This window comes from Gamsiella multidivaricata (genome assembly GCF_025024155.1).
Source record: "Gamsiella multidivaricata strain RSA 2152 chromosome Unknown BC939scaffold_88, whole genome shotgun sequence".
In the NCBI taxonomy this organism is placed as follows: Eukaryota; Fungi; Mortierellomycota; class Mortierellomycetes; order Mortierellales; family Mortierellaceae; genus Gamsiella; species Gamsiella multidivaricata.
In genome coordinates, this window is record NW_026251796.1 from 102,479 (window position 1) to 122,390 (window position 19,912).

At 47.9% G+C, this 19,912-nt stretch overlaps 7 protein-coding genes across 7 annotated transcripts; 4 read left to right on the forward strand and 3 right to left on the reverse strand.

Annotated features, from left to right (window-relative positions):
* The first annotated feature begins 59 nt into the window (after nucleotides 1–59).
* On the forward strand, nucleotides 60–1,568 carry BC939DRAFT_465236 (60S ribosomal protein L38). Its single transcript, XM_051557477.1, has 4 exons — nucleotides 60–78; nucleotides 667–727; nucleotides 1,233–1,355; nucleotides 1,448–1,568. The coding sequence occupies exons 1-4, from the start codon at nucleotides 76–78 to the stop codon at nucleotides 1,474–1,476; spliced, it is 216 nt and encodes a 71-aa protein (XP_051407744.1). The 5' UTR covers nucleotides 60–75; the 3' UTR covers nucleotides 1,477–1,568.
* Nucleotides 1,569–1,570: 2 nt separating this feature from the next.
* BC939DRAFT_532591 (uncharacterized protein) lies at nucleotides 1,571–4,588 on the reverse strand (the record flags this gene model as incomplete). Its single annotated transcript, XM_051561665.1, has 3 exons — nucleotides 1,571–3,520; nucleotides 3,614–3,882; nucleotides 4,378–4,588. 3 exons carry the CDS (start codon nucleotides 4,586–4,588, stop codon nucleotides 1,694–1,696), a joined length of 2,307 nt encoding a protein of 768 aa, XP_051407745.1. The 3' UTR covers nucleotides 1,571–1,693.
* Nucleotides 4,589–6,744: 2,156 nt separating this feature from the next.
* Nucleotides 6,745–7,598, forward strand: BC939DRAFT_402359 (uncharacterized protein; the record flags this gene model as incomplete). The annotated part of the gene is made up of 2 exons (XM_051552674.1): nucleotides 6,745–6,972; nucleotides 7,071–7,598. The coding sequence occupies 2 exons, from the start codon at nucleotides 6,745–6,747 to the stop codon at nucleotides 7,596–7,598; spliced, it is 756 nt and encodes a 251-aa protein (XP_051407746.1).
* Nucleotides 7,599–8,174: 576 nt separating this feature from the next.
* Nucleotides 8,175–9,411, reverse strand: BC939DRAFT_465242 (uncharacterized protein). Its single transcript, XM_051557478.1, has one exon. It carries the CDS (start codon nucleotides 8,962–8,964, stop codon nucleotides 8,221–8,223), a length of 744 nt encoding a protein of 247 aa, XP_051407747.1. The 5' UTR covers nucleotides 8,965–9,411; the 3' UTR covers nucleotides 8,175–8,220.
* A 4,549-nt stretch (nucleotides 9,412–13,960) lies between these two features.
* BC939DRAFT_465265 (hydrophilic protein that acts in conjunction with snare protein) lies at nucleotides 13,961–15,186 on the forward strand. Its single transcript, XM_051557479.1, has 4 exons — nucleotides 13,961–14,075; nucleotides 14,305–14,402; nucleotides 14,557–14,845; nucleotides 15,021–15,186. The coding sequence occupies exons 1-4, from the start codon at nucleotides 14,016–14,018 to the stop codon at nucleotides 15,138–15,140; spliced, it is 567 nt and encodes a 188-aa protein (XP_051407748.1). The 5' UTR covers nucleotides 13,961–14,015; the 3' UTR covers nucleotides 15,141–15,186.
* A 76-nt stretch (nucleotides 15,187–15,262) lies between these two features.
* Nucleotides 15,263–17,818, forward strand: BC939DRAFT_465266 (P-loop containing nucleoside triphosphate hydrolase protein). Its single transcript, XM_051557480.1, has 4 exons — nucleotides 15,263–15,569; nucleotides 15,664–15,833; nucleotides 15,922–17,162; nucleotides 17,278–17,818. The coding sequence occupies exons 1-4, from the start codon at nucleotides 15,315–15,317 to the stop codon at nucleotides 17,766–17,768; spliced, it is 2,157 nt and encodes a 718-aa protein (XP_051407749.1). The 5' UTR covers nucleotides 15,263–15,314; the 3' UTR covers nucleotides 17,769–17,818.
* A 43-nt stretch (nucleotides 17,819–17,861) lies between these two features.
* Nucleotides 17,862–19,829, reverse strand: BC939DRAFT_507207 (uncharacterized protein; the record flags this gene model as incomplete). The annotated part of the gene is made up of 3 exons (XM_051560862.1): nucleotides 17,862–18,882; nucleotides 18,978–19,265; nucleotides 19,378–19,829. The coding sequence occupies 3 exons, from the start codon at nucleotides 19,827–19,829 to the stop codon at nucleotides 17,862–17,864; spliced, it is 1,761 nt and encodes a 586-aa protein (XP_051407750.1).
* Between the last annotated feature and the right edge of the window lie 83 nt (nucleotides 19,830–19,912).

A 19,912-nucleotide genomic window follows, 5' to 3' on the forward strand; every position in this document is an offset into this window, starting at 1 on the left:
TCAATTTTTGCTCGATATGAGAGGTGGCGGGGCTGCAGTGAGTAGCTCTCTCTTTCGATCCAGTCTTTAATCACCATGGTATATTCAGCTCAATGGATGCGTCCGGTGCCATGTCCATCGATCCATCGATCGATTACACACACATATATCGACAAAGCACCACTACTCGTCTTTTTGATCGCCAATTACTTCAAGAAACGCCAATTTGAATGTTCATCGACACTAGCATCATCACTTGAAACACAATGGAATCAGCGCAGGATTCATGATGGCACTTTGATCTTTGCCGATGCATCACCAGACAATGGGACTGGGCACAAAGGAGTAATACGAGCCTCGGCAGTATCAATTCGCCTCGACTCGTTCGTCACACAACAGAGTTTTGCAAGCCAGACTAAGAACTTTTTCACGACTCTGTGATGCCCGAGGGACTTGACAAGGATCAGCAGCTACAAACTTCAGCTCTTTTCAGGAGACAAAACTTTACGACAGCCGGAAATATGCAAAAGGCAGCATGAGCAAACTTTGGCTGGACAGGATCTCTATTCGACCAACTTTCCGGTCTCTCTCGACATCCAACTCAATTCATCATACCCCTCCTGGAAAGCCTTCATGTCAGCGTTCGAATCTAACACCGGAACGTTTCTTGGTTTACTCTCTCTTTAGCCTAAGCAAGTTCAAGACATCAAGCAGTTCCTCGAGATTGCCCGCAGAAAGGACGCCAAGTGTATGTATTCATAACTCTGTTTCAACACCCAGGACAGCCATTCCCGACCACAACGCTTGTTTTTTGGCCCTTTGTACCAACACGAGCACAACCGGGATATCAGGGATGCACGCTCCTGGAAGTGTGTCAGATCTTGGAACTTCGCCGACGAACAGCAAATGTGAAACCGCTTTCTCGCGTTAAGCTGACAGGATACGACGTTATTATAGTCTATTGGCGGCATCTTCGTACTCTTGGACTGCATGATAGTTATCAACTGAGCAGCTCCAACGCTTTTACCTTGCCACAGAACATCATTCCTCGCACTAAAAGGACAGGAGAAGGGCAACTTGCGACCGCGTGTAAAGTTCTTACGGATCAGCATATGACCGCTCGGATCTATACTGCAACAATACCCCTAGCAGCATCTACATGGCGCAGATTAACTCTCCCTACAAGTCGCAAGACGAAAGAGTCAAATGTTTATCAAGAAAAAGATTCTCACCGCTCATTTGGTTTCAAATAGCCGGCCGCATCAAGAAGAACGGCAGCCAGACCAAGTTCAAGGTCCGTTGCTCCCGCTACTTGTACACTCTCGTCATCAACGATGCCGCCAAGGCCGAGAAGCTCAAGCAGTCTCTTCCCCCCAGTAAGTCCTCGTCTCTTTTTTAAATTTAGAATTCAGCATCTAGATTCGTTATTAACCACCAATTTTCCTTGTTTTTACCGTCATTGTCATAGCTCTCTTGATCGAGAACATCAAGAACTAAGCTTGTGTAATTTGACCACAACTGCTTTGGGATCTGATTTTTTTGTCCTCTGAGAATAAAAAATCATGGTTTTTTTACTGCCGTCGCTTGAATGAACGCTTTATTCGTTTTTGTGATGTTATAACTCAAGAGTTTTGGGGAGGAGATGATTATGCTGGCAAAGACACGACTGTGGTTGCTCCAGTGTTCTGGAGTATCATCTGTTCTTCGATTCGTTTCATTGATGCTGTTTTGGGAACGAACGAAAGGCAAGGTCGCGATAGAGCTTGTCTACATCAAGGACGCTCTTGCCGCCGGATCTTCCAAAGAAGCCTCCTAGGCTGGGTGAGGATGGCACCATCGACAGGCCTGCAATGTAGTAGCGTCTAGAAATATAGCCTGATCCGGAGGATGTCCGGTTTGAAGACTCAGAAGACGAGGGTACAGAGCTCGAAGAACTGCTGGGCGAGGGTGAAGTCACGGCTCTGAGCTGCTCAGGTCTGGTCCTTGCCGTTTTGATGGCGATGGTTGTCATGCTATCAATTCTGCTGGCTGCATTATCCTCACGAAGCGTTACATTCTCGAATGATAGCAACATAGTTGGCATATCAGAGCTTCGTTCGAGCTTTGACTGGGTCGCCACTTCGATCCTTTCGTCAGGATCTATGGTTTCACCCACCTCCTTCGATGCCGACATGGAAAATTCTTGTCGAATCAGTTGTAAAAGTTCTTCCAGCTTCTCTGTTCTCGATTTCCAGTCGCCTTGGCAGAAGGGCTGGCCGGGCTGCCTTGCCAAGGTTGCGGACGAAACTGAGGCGTGCATGGCCTCCGATTCTACTCCCATGACCGATAATGATGCTTGCTCAGAAGACTCTAGTGGTCCATCAGAGATACCGAGCGCCAAAATGCTATCCTCAGTATCACTCTCCGTCTCTAAATAATGCTTCATGGCTGAAGAGGAGGATTTCAATGCCGATGCCTGAAGATCAGCCCAATCTAGAATACGACTGAGGATCAATTCAAGTCGTTGATTGTGTTGTGTTAGGTTAGTACCGTGCATAGTAACACCATGGATGGCCCTGTCAGGTTCGTCGCCATGATTCTCTTGTTGCTGCACCGCACCGGCGTCTGAGGCTAGTGCTCGTCCGCTACTGTCTATCTCCTGATCTACGTTACGATCAACTGCCTGGTCAGAGAAGGTTTTTATGGTATCCATATCCTCCTGTGCTCGTGGGTTCTCCATGCACATTAGCTCTGCCAGCCTCGTCTGCAACTCCCTCTTCTCCCCTGCCAGGATCTCAACGCCCTTGACGCACTCCTCCAAGAACGTATCCGCCTTGAACTTTCGCCATATAAACACCTCCTGACTTCTGTAGGTATCTAATTCCGGCCCATCCTTTCCCTGACCATTCCTCCCTAGTTTCGTACTACCACTGAGGGCTGACAAAGTAGAATGCGCAGATCCGGTACTCCTCCTATGTTCGTGGTCACTAAGGTATGTCCTATTACCGTTGTCTATCGAGACGTTGCTGCTATGAGCACTAATGTTTTTGACTGTTGCCGGGTTGATGGTGGTAAGATCCATCATTAGTTCGCGTTCCTGTGTTTCTTGCTGAGTCCTCAAGGCATTCACCAAGTCCTCCATCACCTCCCCTACAGCGCGTTCACACTGCACCCACTCTTCCGCAATACTTGGGACCTTCAGGAGCTGAATTGTCTGAGCTAATGGCTGCATCACACGCGACAGCTCAGCTCTCGTCTCCACGATGTTCAAGAACCACCGTTCCAGCATCGAGAGACTGGCTTCGAGTAAGGACGCGATTTCCTGCTCAACCTGAGCGCGCACAAAGCGTTCTCGACACGAATCGGTCGTCAGGGTTTCGATATCGACTGCTTGAGCACTAATAATCGTGATAAGGGACTGGATCAAGGATTCGCGAGATTCCAGAAGGTTTCGGTGCTCTTGAACTGTGCCACGCAAAAACTCGATCTCAAATTGGGAAACTGCAAGCGCGTTAGATTGCTTCTTTTGGATGCTTTCGAATAGAGACATGTAGCCCATGCTCTGCAGGACGGTTAGAAGTAACAGAAAGAAAGTGTTAAATACATGGAAATAGATGGCAACAATAAAATTCGTAGTTTCTTTCGTGACACATACAGAATCCTTCTCGGAGCGAAGGTGGTGCCTAAGATCCTGCAGTTCTATATTCATGGCCATATTTTCGTCCTGCAGCTTTTCATATAATATCTTCTGCATATCAGGTATTTCCCATGTCCTTGGCGGCAGCGGCTGTTGGGTCGTGTTCTGGCCTCCTTTTCCCCCTTGATCTTGGTTCTTATCCGTCTCCTGAAAAACCTTGATTTTGGCCCCGTTGTTGTCCTTAACTCCCTGACTAGATGGCCACTCATGAACGCTCAGAATATCGTCTGCGATGGATATAGGGATGGAGACATTTCTCCTCAAGGGGGATGTACCTTCTCACTTCTTCGTATTGATGCCAATACTACTCCTGTTCTTGCGATGTCCTACCCTCCAAAGCGACGTGAATGAAGATCGTACAGAGGCGGGTAAAGCAGGTGGCTGTGCAGGTGTGTTTGTCGACTCTGATACCGTCCCTGTGTGTGCTGATGCCGCTCCATAGGCGGTTGCGACAGCATAAATCGATTTGTACTGCAGTAGCTCCTTTTGCAATGCGCCATGCTCCTACTCCAACGCTTTCCTCGACCCATTTTCCAGATTAAGTTTTGACTGGAGCCCTGCCACCTGCTGAACCAATGCCTCTCGTTCTGGGTGATGGTCAACGTGTTTTTTTCTAAAGAGTAAGAGGAACAAGATGTGTTAAAAAACACAGTTGGTCTGTGCGAACAACCACAACACACATTGTTCTCTTAATCATGATCCTTACATTAATATGTCCATACGAGTCCTCAGTTTATTAGCGGCAGTCTCCTGCGTCAGTTTAAGCTTAGTCTGGAGAGCCGAATAGTCTGATCGGAGTGCCTGTAATTCGCGATAGTGTGGATCTGTGATAGGTCTAGAGAGTACTGAGAGTGTAGCACAGGTGGATGTGGAGCCAACGCTGGATCTTCGTTCCTGCGTGGAAGCCGATGTGTTGTCGAGCGTGGGGTCCATGTTAGTAGCACAGGGAAGATGCATGATGTTCATGAGGAGTTAAAAGGAGCGTGCTGTGAATTGTCAAGTCAAGAAAACTAAATAGAAACTAGCGGTATATGGTGACGAAGGTGTTGAAACGAAGCGTGAGGGAAGGACGAATGGAGAGAAGGGTTGAAGAAGAGAGGAACAGCAAAACGAACTGGTTAAGAACTCAAGGAAGATAAAATGGCACGGCAATATTCACTCAACTTAAGAAATCATAAAGGGGCGGAAGGGGGAGAGGACAAGGATCAGAGAAATACGATGGTGTGCACTGCCCGATAGGAGACATAACATGCACATGGTATATAGTATCCTAGCAAAAGGAATAAAATGTGTGGAAAACATAGTGTAGCCACCATGGGACGGAGCCGTGGGACAATGGGACACATAAGGGTAGGTGACAATAGTCAGTCGAACCATCATCGGTTATCATTAAGTGCCGGCGGTGCAGGAGATGCACCTTGGAGGTTTAGATGCTTCGGATTACACTAGGACAATGGAGACCGCGCGAGACGTTATAGTATTGCATTTTTTCTGGCCGATACCTTTGAAAATAGGTCCTGTTTTATCCGCAGTGCCAAATACTAACATGAAGGAGAACCACCGCAAGTTACGCGCCTGGATCGTCATCTCTGAAGCACTGTGCCTTTGAGAGGCCGTCTTTAGAATGGCTAAAGGAAGAACGGATCAGCCCTTACATAATCTCCCTGTCCCTTTTGAGCATCGGTGGTGACCTTGGCATGTATAACCGCAGCGCATAAAAAAATGATATGGCTTATGATATTAGGGACTGGAAAGCAACATGCGACGTACAAAAAAGTAGCAAGGAGACAGACTCATTGACCGAAGGACATAGGAACGTAGGGCATTAAGTACATAGGAGCGCAGTAGAGGTACTATAAATGGCTTCCTTGTCTCCAATGTCCACGGAAAGCACTAAGGCAGGACAAAGGACAAACGTTTACCAAGATTGTCTACAATGTCGTCGTCTGACAGCATGTACTACCAACGACACTTACACAAAACCATTAATGGTTACAAACGTATCCTCTCCTCCACATGTTCGTGCGAGTGGGCACCAGGGCTGCAGCTTGAGAGCATTTTCAATCTGCAGCCCATCGTCCATCCCGCAGCAGCAATTAATGTCTAGAAAATCCACCAAGCAGGGCAGTTCATCTCTAGTAACAAATACTTTAGTCCTCAGGAAGCACACATGGTCCAGCACTTGGATGTACGATAGCCAGGCACCCACAACAAGCCCGCGGGATTAAAAAAAGGGAGCATGTCCGTTTCGGCAAAAGGGTTGACCTAAAATGTTACTTTTAGAGCAAGCGGTTGAAGAGCAGCTGTGTCCAAATACGCCAGAACGCCCGGAAACGGACTACACTTGTCATTAAAACAGGTTGTTGGACTTTTAACGCAGACAATTTAGAGCCAAAAAAAAAAAAAAAAAAAAAAAAAAGCGCTGATACTTGATCAATCGTAGCTCGCCTATGCCGATGGTCTAGTGTAAGCATGGCACATACAAACTACATGTGCAATTAAAAAATGAAAGCACGCCACCATTAGGGCCTAGCCGGTTCAACGACTGGGCCATCCTGCTGAACCCCCGGTAACTTGATATTGATTCTTTTTTAAGATCGGAGCTAGAGAGCATTTAAGAGAGCACAAATCGCAAGGCACTGGCAAAGGCTGTTTATGGGTGTTTATGGGAGGCAAGAGTAACGAGGAAGACGAATCAGGAGCTGGCCAAACCCGGCTCCCAGCATTCCTGCACCATTTTTACAATCCTTTATCGCATAAGATAGGGGATTTGGATAGTGTATGCTATAGGCAGACAACCTGGAGTACAGCTACCTGCCTTGCCTGATGATGAGTAAGCTGATCCCCGTCCTTTAAATACCGGCCCTCGCCCACACCCCGTTTTTCTCTTTGTCCCTCTTTGTACCTCACTCCACGCGCACCGACTTTGGCTGCAGTACCTTAAATCCCTCCCCTCCCCTCCCCTCGACCCGTCTTCACCACCAGGCACGCTCTTCTACAAGCCCTTCTCCATCTTCTACCTCGATACTTTTATCACAACAAAAATGCGTGCTACCACTCTCGTCCTGGCTTCGGCCGCTATCCTCGCCATGGGCGCACAGGCACAGATCACCGGCCAGATTGCCTCCGTTGACTCTGCCGACAACTACTGCTTCTTCTTGCCACCCATGGTTGGAGGTGATATTGCCGCCAACGAGGACAAGGCCATTGCCTTCTGCAACAAACCCAACACCCGCGCCCCTGGTGCCAAGATCTTCCCTCCTGGCTTCGTTCTTTCTACCCACTGGGCTCAGGGTCCTGACTGGGTCCAGATCTCTGTAAGTACAATATAAAAAAAAATACGAAAGCGCGTTCATGCACTCCAGTCATTGCGGCATTCGTTCATAACATCTTTTAATTTGTTCTCGATCGACAGGGTCAAATCGATCCCGCTCAGTACTCCCTCAACCCTTGCGATACCGGTGGACAGTATGACATCAAGGCCCCTGTCGGCGCCACCTGCGCCGGCTTTGCCCATTTTGTCAATGTTATCGAGCCTGAGATCGGTGTCTATGGTATGAAGTGTTGCCAGCAGAAGGCCGACTGCGATGTCTCTCACTCTACTTACGGTATCAAGCGCATCTACGGCGACAAGACAGACATCACGGGCCCTCGCGCTGACGGTCCCTTGCCCCTGTCTCTCAAGTGCGTCAACGGCGCCCTCCCTGCCGGCGTCTCCACCTCTGCTCCCTCGAGTGGAAATGCTACCCCCACAACAGCCTCTGGATCTGCCAGCACCGTCCCCACTACCAGCAGCGCCTCGACCGCCTCTCAGAAGACCACCGAACCTGAGGGCAAAGTTGAGTCTGACAGCAAGGCCGCCCCCAATGCTGCTTCGGGCAACAATATCATGATGGCTGCTACCGCCGTCATGGCTGCTGCTGCCGGATTGTTCATGGCTTAAGGGATCCGCTACCGCATACAAGGGACAATAAAAAAATGAAGCGAATAAACTGCGATTGCACCAGTGCAGCAAAACAATGGATTGTATTAAATACTATAGACGAGCGGTATATGCGAGAACCAATACAAACATGATCAACATCCCCAGGAACATGCCGACAGTAAACGTCCATGGACCCGCCTGTACGAACGGATACCTCGTCGATATCCTTCTTATGTTTCTATTATGGAGCGCAAACACGGGCAAAGTCGTCAGTGATATAAATGACCCTCAATTTCATAACCCTCTTTTCTTTTTCTTTTTCTTTTTTTCATCCTTACCTCAGATACTTGAGCAAGCTGTAAATAGTTGCAAGACAGGCCGAGATGAAGCAAACATACCCGATGACATAAGATAGCCTATCCTTGTGCTGCCCCTTGCGCCCTTCCTGAGTATTCTCAGCCAGGGTCTCCAGTGTCAATGAACGCGTAATAAATGTAAAAGAGACCAGGCACAGCGCATTGCATGCACTCAGCCAGGCAAGGTATGTGCGTTCATTGGCTATTAATCCATCCAACAAAAAAAAAAAAGAAGGGGAGTCAATAGCCATTCTCTGGCGCAAAACCATCATCCGCTTGCTTCCTCAAGTTGGTCCCCCTTTACCGAGTCCATCCCGAGTCATGGTGTTGCTACATATCACACTTGTCAGAAAAAACCGCGACTGAGGGATACATAGGCCCGATAGACAGTTGTCATTTTCGTCCTCGATCTCGATCTCCTCTTCCTCTTGGTCAAAGGCGGCCCCCAGATCCTGAGAAACATTTGATCCACTCCCGATACGAGCAGCTCCATGGATAGACACAGCCCGGGCTGCAGCCAGCCTTGCGCCGTACTCCAGTGCAATCTCTTCCTCGTCGATAGCGCGTGGCCCATAATCAAAGGTATCAATATGATCTGTGATCTCCTCTTCTGGTTGGACAGCAAGGCAACTCCTGGCCCTCACCCGGAGTGGCCGAGGAGTGAGCGATTGTGAAAGGGCCGGCGAAGAAACAGATCGCACTCGGCAAGATATTGGCGGAGACATGCATCGAGACATGTTAAGGTCGAGACAGCGGTCGGCGTCCGCTTGCTGTTGTTGGTGGTTGAAGATGTCCTGGTGGTATTGGAGATAGTGTTTATGGCGTGCGATGGCATCATCGTCATTCGAAATTCTAGTATCCGTCTGAGAGCTGAGCGTAGAGTTGGCATCCATTGAGGGCTCCAGCCAGTTATTCGGTGCTTCCATGGCGAGATGGGTGGTCGGGGGATTTGTTAGCTGTGAACTCGATATCTCTGTCGTTCGTTGCTGTTGTGCTGGTGGTGATAGGGATGGGTTATTGACGGCCATGATGTAGTAGATCTCTGATTGCTTTAATCCTTTCTCGCCTTTGTTGTATCTTGACCAAGGTTGAACAGCTGTTAATGTCCACTCTGCTGATCCAGACGGGGAGCTAAAAGATTGATTGTTCTTTGTCGACGAGGACTCTTCGCGGTGGACAGGAGGATAGGGGTCTGCCTTCAAGGGCTCTTTGAGGAGTGTTCACAATTTTTCCAAAATGACGGCAGTCAACAGCAGAAGAGTTTAGCTGGACGTTTATAATAATCGAATGAGATGGAATGAATGTCTAAGAAAGAAGATGAATGAAGCTCGCCTGATGGTGATGAGGGAGCTGAGAAGCGATGTTGATGCACTACCAGGGCGTCGATACATATGATTTGAGTCCGATCCAGGAGATCCTTTATTCCTCTCCACAGACAGTAAGGTTTTGTCCCGGCGCCAATACAGAAAAAAAAAAAAAAAGAAAGAAAAGGATGTTGTGGTCTAGGACTCAATGTTATTCCTTGCAGAGTCACTTCATCTTACTGCAATCATCGCTGTTGGGTCGAATACTGCGGTTGATGGGTGCCGCCGAGTTCAAGTGAACGAGTGTGATAGGTAGCTCGGTCATGTAGTTGCACCGAGACCTTGAATAGGCAATCGTTCTGGGTATTTTTACCAGCATCAGGCCGTTCAAATGTAAAGAAGATATCTTGTTGCAGCAGTGGAATGGAGTACTTCTCTCGCCATAGTCCTCCGCGTTTCAACAGCCATGACCTATTCTGATGGTACCCGTTGGGTCGTCATTGACCTTTACTGAATCATGTACAGGGACAAAAGGGACATAATTGCTACTCTGGGCATCTCAGCGATAGCCACAAGAAATGGGCACACATTTTATGCTCACGATTCTCTGTCCTTCTCAGTCTTGACATATTTCTAACATTAACACTATTTGTTATAATTTTGTTTAGCAAGCAAGGGCACGTATCCAAAAATGTCGCTCGCAACCTTCGCGACGTCGATCTTGAATAGGGTCAAGAGGTATACGATCTTGTGCGCAAGTACATCGTAGAGCGTTTTAATTTATTGCTTGAGAATCTACAAGCGGTTATTCGGACAAGTTTCTTAATATAATGAACATAACCGGGTCCATCCTTTATGGAGCCGTCCATGAACGACCAGGCCAAAGTTGCGGAGAAAATCTAGACAGTCGCCTTGTCTTAGCTCTACAATAAGACGGCTATTAGTACTCCAGCCGAAACTATGTAAGGAGATCCTGTTTGCAGATTAGTCTCCGACCCCCGCATCGTGGCATCTCGTTTTATGAAGTGCGTTGCATAGACCACTTTGTGGAGAAAGTCCGTAGGATCGTGCGACCCGCCTTCCTCGCAGCCATTTAAAAAAAAAACTCCGATCAGAGCAGAAACTTTGGCGCCAGACTAGGTGTCTGTGGTGATTGAGAATTCGTGGTGTGAACTGGCGGATACAAGCGCATGCTGTCATATAGAAGGAGCCTAAAATGAGGGCTCTTCACCAGAGAACTTAGAACTTCATATTAAACGGAACGATGTATCCATTCTGCTCTCTGCGATCAAGTCCACCTTTCCTCTCCTTTCCTTCAGCACCGTGTGTTTTGACACGGCATTCAAATGACCTACCTACGCTTCCCCCTGTTACTCCCCACGCATTAATATCACCTCAAAGGTCAAATTCATGCGCGACACTCCACAATTTATATAGCCATTGACCATTATACACGGTTGGAATGAGCACATCATCGCCTTGATGGTCTGTCAACACCTATAAAGAGCCTGTGAATGCTCATGGATAAGGAAGTACCAGCGCGATCCCATCGGTAACACAGAAAATCAGAGTAGAGTAGTCCCAATCGTCTATGAAGGTGAACATGAATAAGGCAAGTTATTTCTATCTGTGCAAGTTGAGGATGGGTTTGCTCCGCTTATGATATGTACATCCATGTTCTCTGTCGGCTCACCTGGTGAAAAACTGAACAGTCAAGATTATGGTATGTGCTTGGTCAATGAGGCTGCAATTTGCGTGCCGCTTTTTATTTGGCTGTAAAGGCTGCCATTGATCATCGATAGGAACAGTCCGCGATGGTTAGGATTAAGTTGTAAATATGCATTTGAATGTAACATTTCCATAAAATATTCGCAAGGCGCGCTCCGGCTGAGAAGGCGAACCATGATATAGAGGAAAAGGTTAATCTGACGGATACCAAGCATGAATACCATATTGGGGAAACGATGGTTCCAATTCAAGTTGTGGGTCTCTTTCAGTTGCCTTTTTATGACTCATTGTAATGCACATATGTCGATACATATTCTTGCCTCTATCTGTCTTAGTTACACTACCTTGGATAAAGGTTAGCCCAGTTCACCTCGAGTAAGGAGAGTGCGATCGTACTCCAAGCGATTATCAATCACTACCTAGTTAAACAAGGATAGAGATGAACACGACGCGCAACAAAATTTTATCCGCGTGGAGTAGGACTCTGCCAAGGCTATGGAATATTATCTCAGGACAAGCAAAGGCCAGCAAGACTCTGGTAATATTGCGGAGAAGCAGAAGTGGAGCGTCAGTAATAGTGAAAGGTATAAGGTGGATCACAGCTGCTGCTTATTACTGTGGTTGTGTACTGCGCTTAACACTATAGACAACATAGATCTTCTTCTCACTACCTTGTCTTCTTTTATCAGCGAGGTAGAAATGTAAAGAAGACTAGAAAACTTGAAGAGGGCCTCCAATTATTACCCTACATATAGTTAATTCAAATGAACCGTTAGGATCTGTCTCATCGACATATTCCTAAAGAGCTGTACATACTTTTCAAGTCCACTAAACCGGCTGAATTCAAGCGACCATCAAAGACAGGGCGGCAGGTAATGGTCACAAGTCTGGTATACATACTGAGTCCGCGGCACCTAGCCTTGACAACCGATTTGCGACCTGTATATTGAGGTTAAGTCCTAAAACGCCATGTATCGGAAGAGGCTCTTTCTTCATGGCCGCTGAAAACAGCTTACTTGCATGAAGCATGGGATCGGATGAATGGCCACATGCGGTGCACCTGTGCCATTCTTAGTGGTGATGCAGTTCGAAGAGGCTACACAGCTATTCCAGATCGATTTAAGGCACAGGGATTTATCTCTGTTGATATGTGATGTCCTATTACTACAAATGCAAGTGCCAACAGCATTAAAAAAATAAAAAAGCGTTCTAGTCTTCTTTCTCCAGCTTTCCTAGGTTTAACTTGGATGAGCCCATTAGTGGCCAAGGTAGGCGGTGTAAGCAAAGGTGCAATAAAACCACAAGCAGCTATCCAATCGAATGCCAAGAAATGACACAGTGCTGTGTTGCTTATTATGTGCCAGATTGGAGCCCTTATAAGGCACACTTTCGTTGATACCATCAAGGAATGAACGTTTCGATGTAATCCATTCGAATAAAAACTGAAAACACCATCAATTACGGCCATTTGTTGAGGAGTGAATCCCAATGCCGCCATGGTTGGGTGAAGATATTTGCTTGAAACATCTTTTCGCGCCACCAATTTTGTTTTGTTTTGTGGTACATTGTATGGATCCCCGGTTATGCAGCATTGTTCTTTGGCAAAGGAGGACCGCAGACACACAAGTTTCGCAATGCTCCTTACCTCATACCCTTTTTTCTTTCTTCATTTTAGACGAAGCACATTCCACAGCGCCTTTTGTTCGCCAACATCGTCAACTTGTATCAATTAGTCACTCTATCAAACTACACCAAAAATCCGTATCCTTAATCTAATCAACCGCCATGAAGACATTCTTCATGTTCACAGCCATTGCTGTAGCTGCATCGACAGCATCGGCTTATATCTGCCCATCCTCGCAGGATGCCGCCTTCTCTTGCAGCCAGCTCAATGTGTTTCCCTGTAAGATTTCGTGCATTTCCTGAAGCAAGCTAGATTGCGAGCAAATCGAACTTTACGCCTCCGCTACTGCCATCCATATTTCTGTAATAAGTGGTTTGCCACAACCCTGAGCTGAACAAAGAGGCATGCAACGAAAAGCAGTGTAATCGGCCTTACATTGACAACTATGCCGCATGCCGGTGCCACCGTAACTACTCCCAGTTCTATAGGGTACGGTGCGAGATCAGTTTGATATAAGTCGTATTGGAATTCTATTGCACCCTCTGACAGGAACTCGATTCGCCCAATATTAGAGCTCCAAAAATGTGGAAGGTCTAATCAACCGTTGCAATGGAGGGTTTGTCAATCCCTATGGTGACCCTTCCTAATATAGACCCAGTCATGGAGCTGCAGTGTTCACCGCTACTGTTACTAGTGCTTCTGCCATACGCGTCTACGACGGCGCGCCTTATTTTGACAGCCAGGCTGGTGTTGTTCTCGGCACTACTAGGGTTGCAGGTGCTCCTAATACCATAAGCGGTGTCTCAACGTCCGCTGGTCCCGGTGTCACGAATGCACCTGGCTCATCCTCAAACGCCCCCACAAGCGCGACAGCCGAGCCCCTTCCTATTACAACGCAAAGTCACCACATCTTGAGAGGTGCTATCGCCGGTATTGTTTTCGGAATATTGGCTACAGCCTTCTTGGGGCACTGCTGGGATTCTGCTGGGGTTCTGCTGGCGTGACAAACATGCGGATCATGTCCCACCCTCGACGACGATCCATATTCCACATGGCCCGACCCGTACGACAGTGAGCGAGAAGATAGAGCCGGTGGTCACCAGAGGCGGTTCTGGTGGCCAGCGCTATTATGTGGGTGGGTTATGTGAGCGACAACCATGGTTTCAACACTCAGCCCCGTCATTAAAGAAACAAGCATTGGAACAAAAAAAAAAAAAAAAGACATCTATTTTATTCTTCGCTGGCTACAACGGCTATTTTGTAGATGTGAGCGACTGAGCACAAATAAATATCGACACGACTTTGGCGCGTTCGCTTTCCGATCATTATCATCACCTGATACAGGGACAAAAAGAGTTCATCCCTCCACTACACCATCACCAACAGTTCACCATTCACCTTTGAAGCCGCAGCAGAATCGAATATGGCCAAGCAGTACAAGACCATCGGAGATGAAATCTGGAAGAACAAAGTCGAGAAGATTGTAAGTGCAAGTCTTCCATCACTTACTCCTCTTCTCAGCACGAGATGATGCCAAAAGCACGTTAATTGGATAGAACAAGGGAAATATAGACGCTGGTAGCTACAACTATTCTCACTGGACTCAGGACAGCAGCAATCAATCGCTTGGAGGAACTTCAGGATATTCTTTACCAACACCAGTGACTAACAGTATCATTCTCCCCCTTCTGTCCGTTGTTGACCACGGCTAGAATGCTGAGCTCTTCACGTTAACATATGGCTCCATTGTAGCCCAACTGGTCAAGGACTACGAGGATTTCACAGAGGTTAACAAGCAGCTGGAGAAGATGTAAGACACCGCCATGAGAGTTTTTCATCGTCGTATATGTGCACCAGCTTGAGGACTAGTCTTTTCTCATATTCATTCCCTCGGGATTGTCCGATACTAATTCTCTTTACGATACCAAGGACTCACCCTTTATTTATTTATCATTTGAATATAGGGGATACAATATCGGAACACGTTTGATTGAAGACTTTCTTGCGCGGTCTGGTGTGGGCAGATGTCAGGACTTTCGAGAGACTGCTGAGATGATCTCCAAGGTTGGATTCAAGATGTTCTTGAACATCACACCACAAGTGACCAATATCTCTGCGGATGGAAAGGAGTTTTCGTTGGTGCTGGATGAGAACCCCTTGGCAGAATGCGTTGAACTTCCAGATCAGGCCATCGTGGACGAGCTTTGGTACTCAAACATTCTTTGTGGCGTCCTTCGAGGCTCCTTGGAAATGGTAAGCTGACTTTGAGCTGTACATGAAAACACTGAGAGGCCGATTTTCACTTCAAAGGCGATATCTTCAACCCATTCGTAATGATGAGCAAGGATAGGGATAAGGACAAGGAGAAGGAATTATTACAGATAGCTGGGTAACTGACCATGGCTCTTCCTTCGATATATGAAAATAGGTTCAAATGCAGGTGGATGCCTTCTTCGTGACGGACACGCTTCGGGGAGACGATATGACTGAGATTCGCGTAAAACTGATCCGCTATTTGGAAGAGGAAGTCCCTGCTGGAGAGGATTAGCATAGAGGAAGTTCAATAAAGCCGGTGCGCAAACATTCTGAATCTATCGACACATGTGATGAAAACAAAAAAGCCACTTCAGCTTCAAAGAAAAAAAAAAAAAGAAAAAGGCTACAGCAGCACCTCATTCCTCACCGCCCTATTCCCCACTCTCCTCACATCTTCCCGCCCATAATGTCAGACGCCGATACAACCGAGTTCAGCGCCGAGAGTGCGGATGCTAATGTCACATTCGCAGACCTGGGTCTCGACGACAGGCTGTTACGTGGTCTCGCAAAACTAAACTTTACGAAGCCTACACCTGTTCAAGCAAAATCGATCCCCTTAGCTTTGGCAGGCAAGGATATCCTCGCCAAGGCCAGGACTGGAAGCGGAAAGACCGCCGCCTTCATGCTGCCTCTCATCCACAAGATCCTCGCCGTCAAGGATGTACGTCTATGTCTATTTCTTTTTACTATTGCACTATGCGACCTGAAATATCAGTTGATTTGATGCCTTGTTTTTTCTCTGCCCTATTTAATAGGCACTCCCCGCCAATTCACCTGAAGCAACTGCAACCCGAGGATTAGTTCTTGTGCCAACAGTCGAATTGGCCGGACAGGTCACCACCTTCACCAACAACATTCTCCTTTTCTGTGGCAGGGCTGTCAATGTCCTGAACATTGCCGGAAAACAGAACGATAAAGTCCAGCAGTAAGTTCCAAATCAAGACCGTGCTTCCTGACTTTCATTCCGCGGACATTATACTGAAGCATGCTTACTTTTATTTATTACTGCATAGACCTCTCTTGGCAACACTACCCGACATCATTGTTTCGACACCCTCCAGGATTCTCGCGCAATTGAAGATGAACGCTGTCGATTTGAAAACTCACTTCCAGACACTCGTCATTGACGAAGCCGACCTGGTCTGCAACTACGACTACGAGGAGGATGTCAAAGAACTGCTGACGTTCCTGCCAAAGATCTACCAAAGTTTCCTCATGTCCGCGACGCTGGGCGACGATGTGGATTCACTTAAACAACTCGTTCTCCGTTCGCCGGCGATTCTGAAGATGGAGGACAAGACCATGGACTCGACTTGGGACAACCTGAAGCAACTTTACACCATTTGCACGGATACCGACAAATACCTCATCCTCTACGTATTGCTCAAACTCAAGTTGCTTAAGGGAAAGTGCATCATCTTTGTGAACGACATTGAGCGCTGCTATAGGTTGAAGCTGTTTCTGGAACAGTTCTCGATCCCAAGCGTGGTTTTGAACTCAGAACTGCCGTTGAATTCCCGTGTGCATATCGTGGAGGAGTTCAACAAGGGAAAATATGACTACATGATTGCCACGGATGAGGGCGGACTCAAGGGCGAGAAGGAGGAGGAAGCGACAATCAAAGAGATCGAGGATGGTAAACAGGAGGAGCGGGAGAGCGACGCCGCAGACGAGGAAGAACACGAAAATGAGAGTGAGGACGACGAACAGGATGATGAGGCTGATGATATTCCCGAAGGCGATATTGAGATGGAGTTCGAGGGCTCTGAGGGTGAAGACATCAGCGAGGGTGAGGATGAGTTGGAGGCCATGATGAAGGCTAGCGACAACGAGGACGAGGACGACGAGGCGAGCGCCATGGCTGAGATGAAGTCAGAAGTACCGGCCAGCGAGTCTAAGAAGAGGAAGCAACCTGAGGACGATTCCAGATCAGAGACGACAGCAGAAACCTCAGCAAAATCAAAGAAGAAGACAGGACCTAAGAAAGATCAGGAGTACGGTGTCTCTCGTGGTATTGACTTTGTCAACGTCGCCGCTGTCGTCAATTTTGATTTCCCGCCTACAGCAAAATCATACACCCATCGTGTAGGCCGTACCGCTCGCGGTGGACAGATGGGAACCAGCTTGAGTTTTGTGGTCACGGCAGCAGAAAAGGAAAGGTCGATCAAGACCAGCCAGATCCTCGGAGGTGGTGGTTGGACGGTGCAGGGCGATGATGAGGCGGTCTTCAACCGCGTTGTCAAGCAGCAAGTTGGTAAGTCCTCCATCTGTCGTACTCGTTACTCGACACCTTCTGCATGACTCTGTGCGCCGTATGCTAATGTTGGTCAATACTCTATCCCCCTCTTTTTAAAAAAAATCTCCTATAGCTGCTGGATGCACGATTAATCCCTATACCATTCCAATGCAACAGTTGGCAGGATTCAGATATCGTATGGACGATGCCATGCGTGCTGTCACAAAGAGTGCTATCCGTGAGGCCCGTCTCAAGGAACTGAAGGCCGAGATGTTGAACTCTGAGAAGCTGCGTGCCCATTTCGAAGATAAGCCCAAGGATCTAGAGTTCTTGCGCCATGACAAGACGTTGCATCCCACTAAAGTTCAGCCGCACATGAAACATGTCCCCGACTACATGATGCCCAAAGTGCAGGCTGTTTCGTCGCAAAAAGTTGGAGAGGCGGCTGAGGGACTGGGATATGTAACGTACAAGAAGAAGACACAGAACACCGTCAGAAAGGCACGTCAGGGCAAGGGAGGGAACAAGAGCAGCGGAGGAAAGAAGAATGATCCGCTTAAAAAGTTCAGCTTTGGAGGCGGTGGAAACAAGGGCAAAGGAGGAAAGAGACAAAAGACTGCATAGAAACATCATCCGCATTTTATCACACCAGCATCTCATAATTAAAACAAAACATGCCATGCGCACAAAAATACTCTACTGTTTATTGTCGAAGATTTAGTCCCGCCGTTGGATCACCCGATCTGCATACTCTCTGAACAACAGCTCCCGCTCTGTCGAGGACCCCACAGCATCATACCGCCGATCGCGGTCAATCAGCTTCTTGATCTTGCGCCATTCTACCGAAGAAGAATGCTTGTGCTCGTGCAGAATATCCTTCTTCGTCTCTTTCAGCAGGCTCATAAATTCACCAATTTCGTCCTCGGTTGCCTTGTATTTCTTAGATGAAGACCGCGAAGATGAGGACGAGCGCTTGTTCCTGTCCGAGGAATGCGACTTGCTCTTCGGCTGAATAATACCCTTCTTTAAATCCGAGAGGTATTGCCGGAAGATCGACTCTCGCAGCGAACCAGGCTTGAGTCCCAGGAAGCGCGGGTCGACCCTGTATTTCGTCATGAAATCCAGCCAGGTCGATGTCTTTGTGGTATAATCCTCAACCAGTTTCCTGTACACATCCTCGGGTTTGGATGAAGTCGAGGAGGAAGAGGGGGTCGAGTAAGATTTGGACTCCCGAGGCCGCCTATCCTTATCCCTCCGATCCCCATCGTCCCTGTTCTCCTTCTCGTTGTCTTCCTTTTCCTTGTTCTCCTTTTCCTTCGCTTCCTTGATTTCTCGTGCTCGAATCACACAAAAGCTTTCGAACAACTCTTGCCGCTGCTTCTTGTCCGGGATCAGGTATATACGAGGGTCGAGCTCGATCTTGGCCATCGCCTTTTCCCAGATATCGAACTGTGTAACTCCACGGTCGCGCATCATATCGATGAAAGCCATCTCCCGCTCCTGGACGTTGTCTGGAGAGATATCAAGCGTTGGTACTGGCGCGGTTTTGCCAGGTTGCGAGCCAGATGACGATGATCCCTGAAGCATGCGCAATCGTGCCCGCACGGCCTCATTGTCATCTTCGTCATCATCTTCGTCATCATCTTGGCTCTGCATATCCTGATCTTGGTCTTGGTCCTGATCATCCATCATACCTTCCATAGCGGCCAATTGCCAGGCCACATCGTCCTCCGTCATTCTATCACACAATAAAATAAGAGTATGATCAGCACACAATGTAGAATTAAAGTTGCCTTGTGTCCATTCGCGAAAGGGTTTCTTCTGTAAACATACTCTGTTCCCTGGTTGGTATTGGCTTCGCTCTTTGATCGCTTATCAGAGTCCTGACCGCTGTCGCCCTCGTGGGTGCGTTTGAGTGCCTGCAGACGTGCCTGTTCCTCTTCCTCTTTGGCCTTTCTTTCCGCCTCCAATTTTTCCGTCTCAACCTGACCCATCTTTGCTAGTATGATCTCCAATTCTGGCGTGGGTACCCAAATCGAAACCTTGGTCTCCTTGTTGAAGAAAAATGTGTTTTCCAGATTTGTCACGACGATGAACCAAGGCGATTCCAACACTTGTGTTCTGTTGTGGATGAAGTCAAGAAGACGTGTGTTAATTCAGCTGAAGCAATAACTTCCCGTTCATTGCTAATCTGACGCCTGACGCCTGACGCCCCGATCGACGCGACACTCACTTTTTTATCGCCTTCTCCTTCTTGACTTTCTTCGATTTCTTGCCCTTCCCTAGCTCTTCCTTCGTTACAGTAGCTGTGAAGGGTGGTGGAACTACTCCTGGGGGATGCAAAGGCTGTTGATTTACATATCCTGGCACACCGGGCGGTGGTTGTGATACTCCTGGGGGCGGCGGAGGTGGTGCGATCCCTGGGCCTCCTGGAGGAAGCATCGTAGGTCGAACCCATGAACTCGTTCCTGTGGTAGCATTGTAGAAATAGGACATGCCATCCGGTGCCTTGTGTTCAGTCCATCCTGAAGGTAGCCAGTTGGGGGGATGGAATGGTGGAACTGGTCCGAAAGCTACTCCGAGTGGTCCAGCCATTGGTCCTCCTGGCATCGGTCCCCCTGGCGGTCCGCCCGGATGTACGTTGAAAAATGGTGGTCCCGGTGGTCCTCCTGGATGCGGATTCATGATAGTATTGTGATAAGCAAGATGAAAGAGAGAAGCTGGTTCCAACCACAACGACCATAGCATGCCTCAAAGTTCCCACTGAC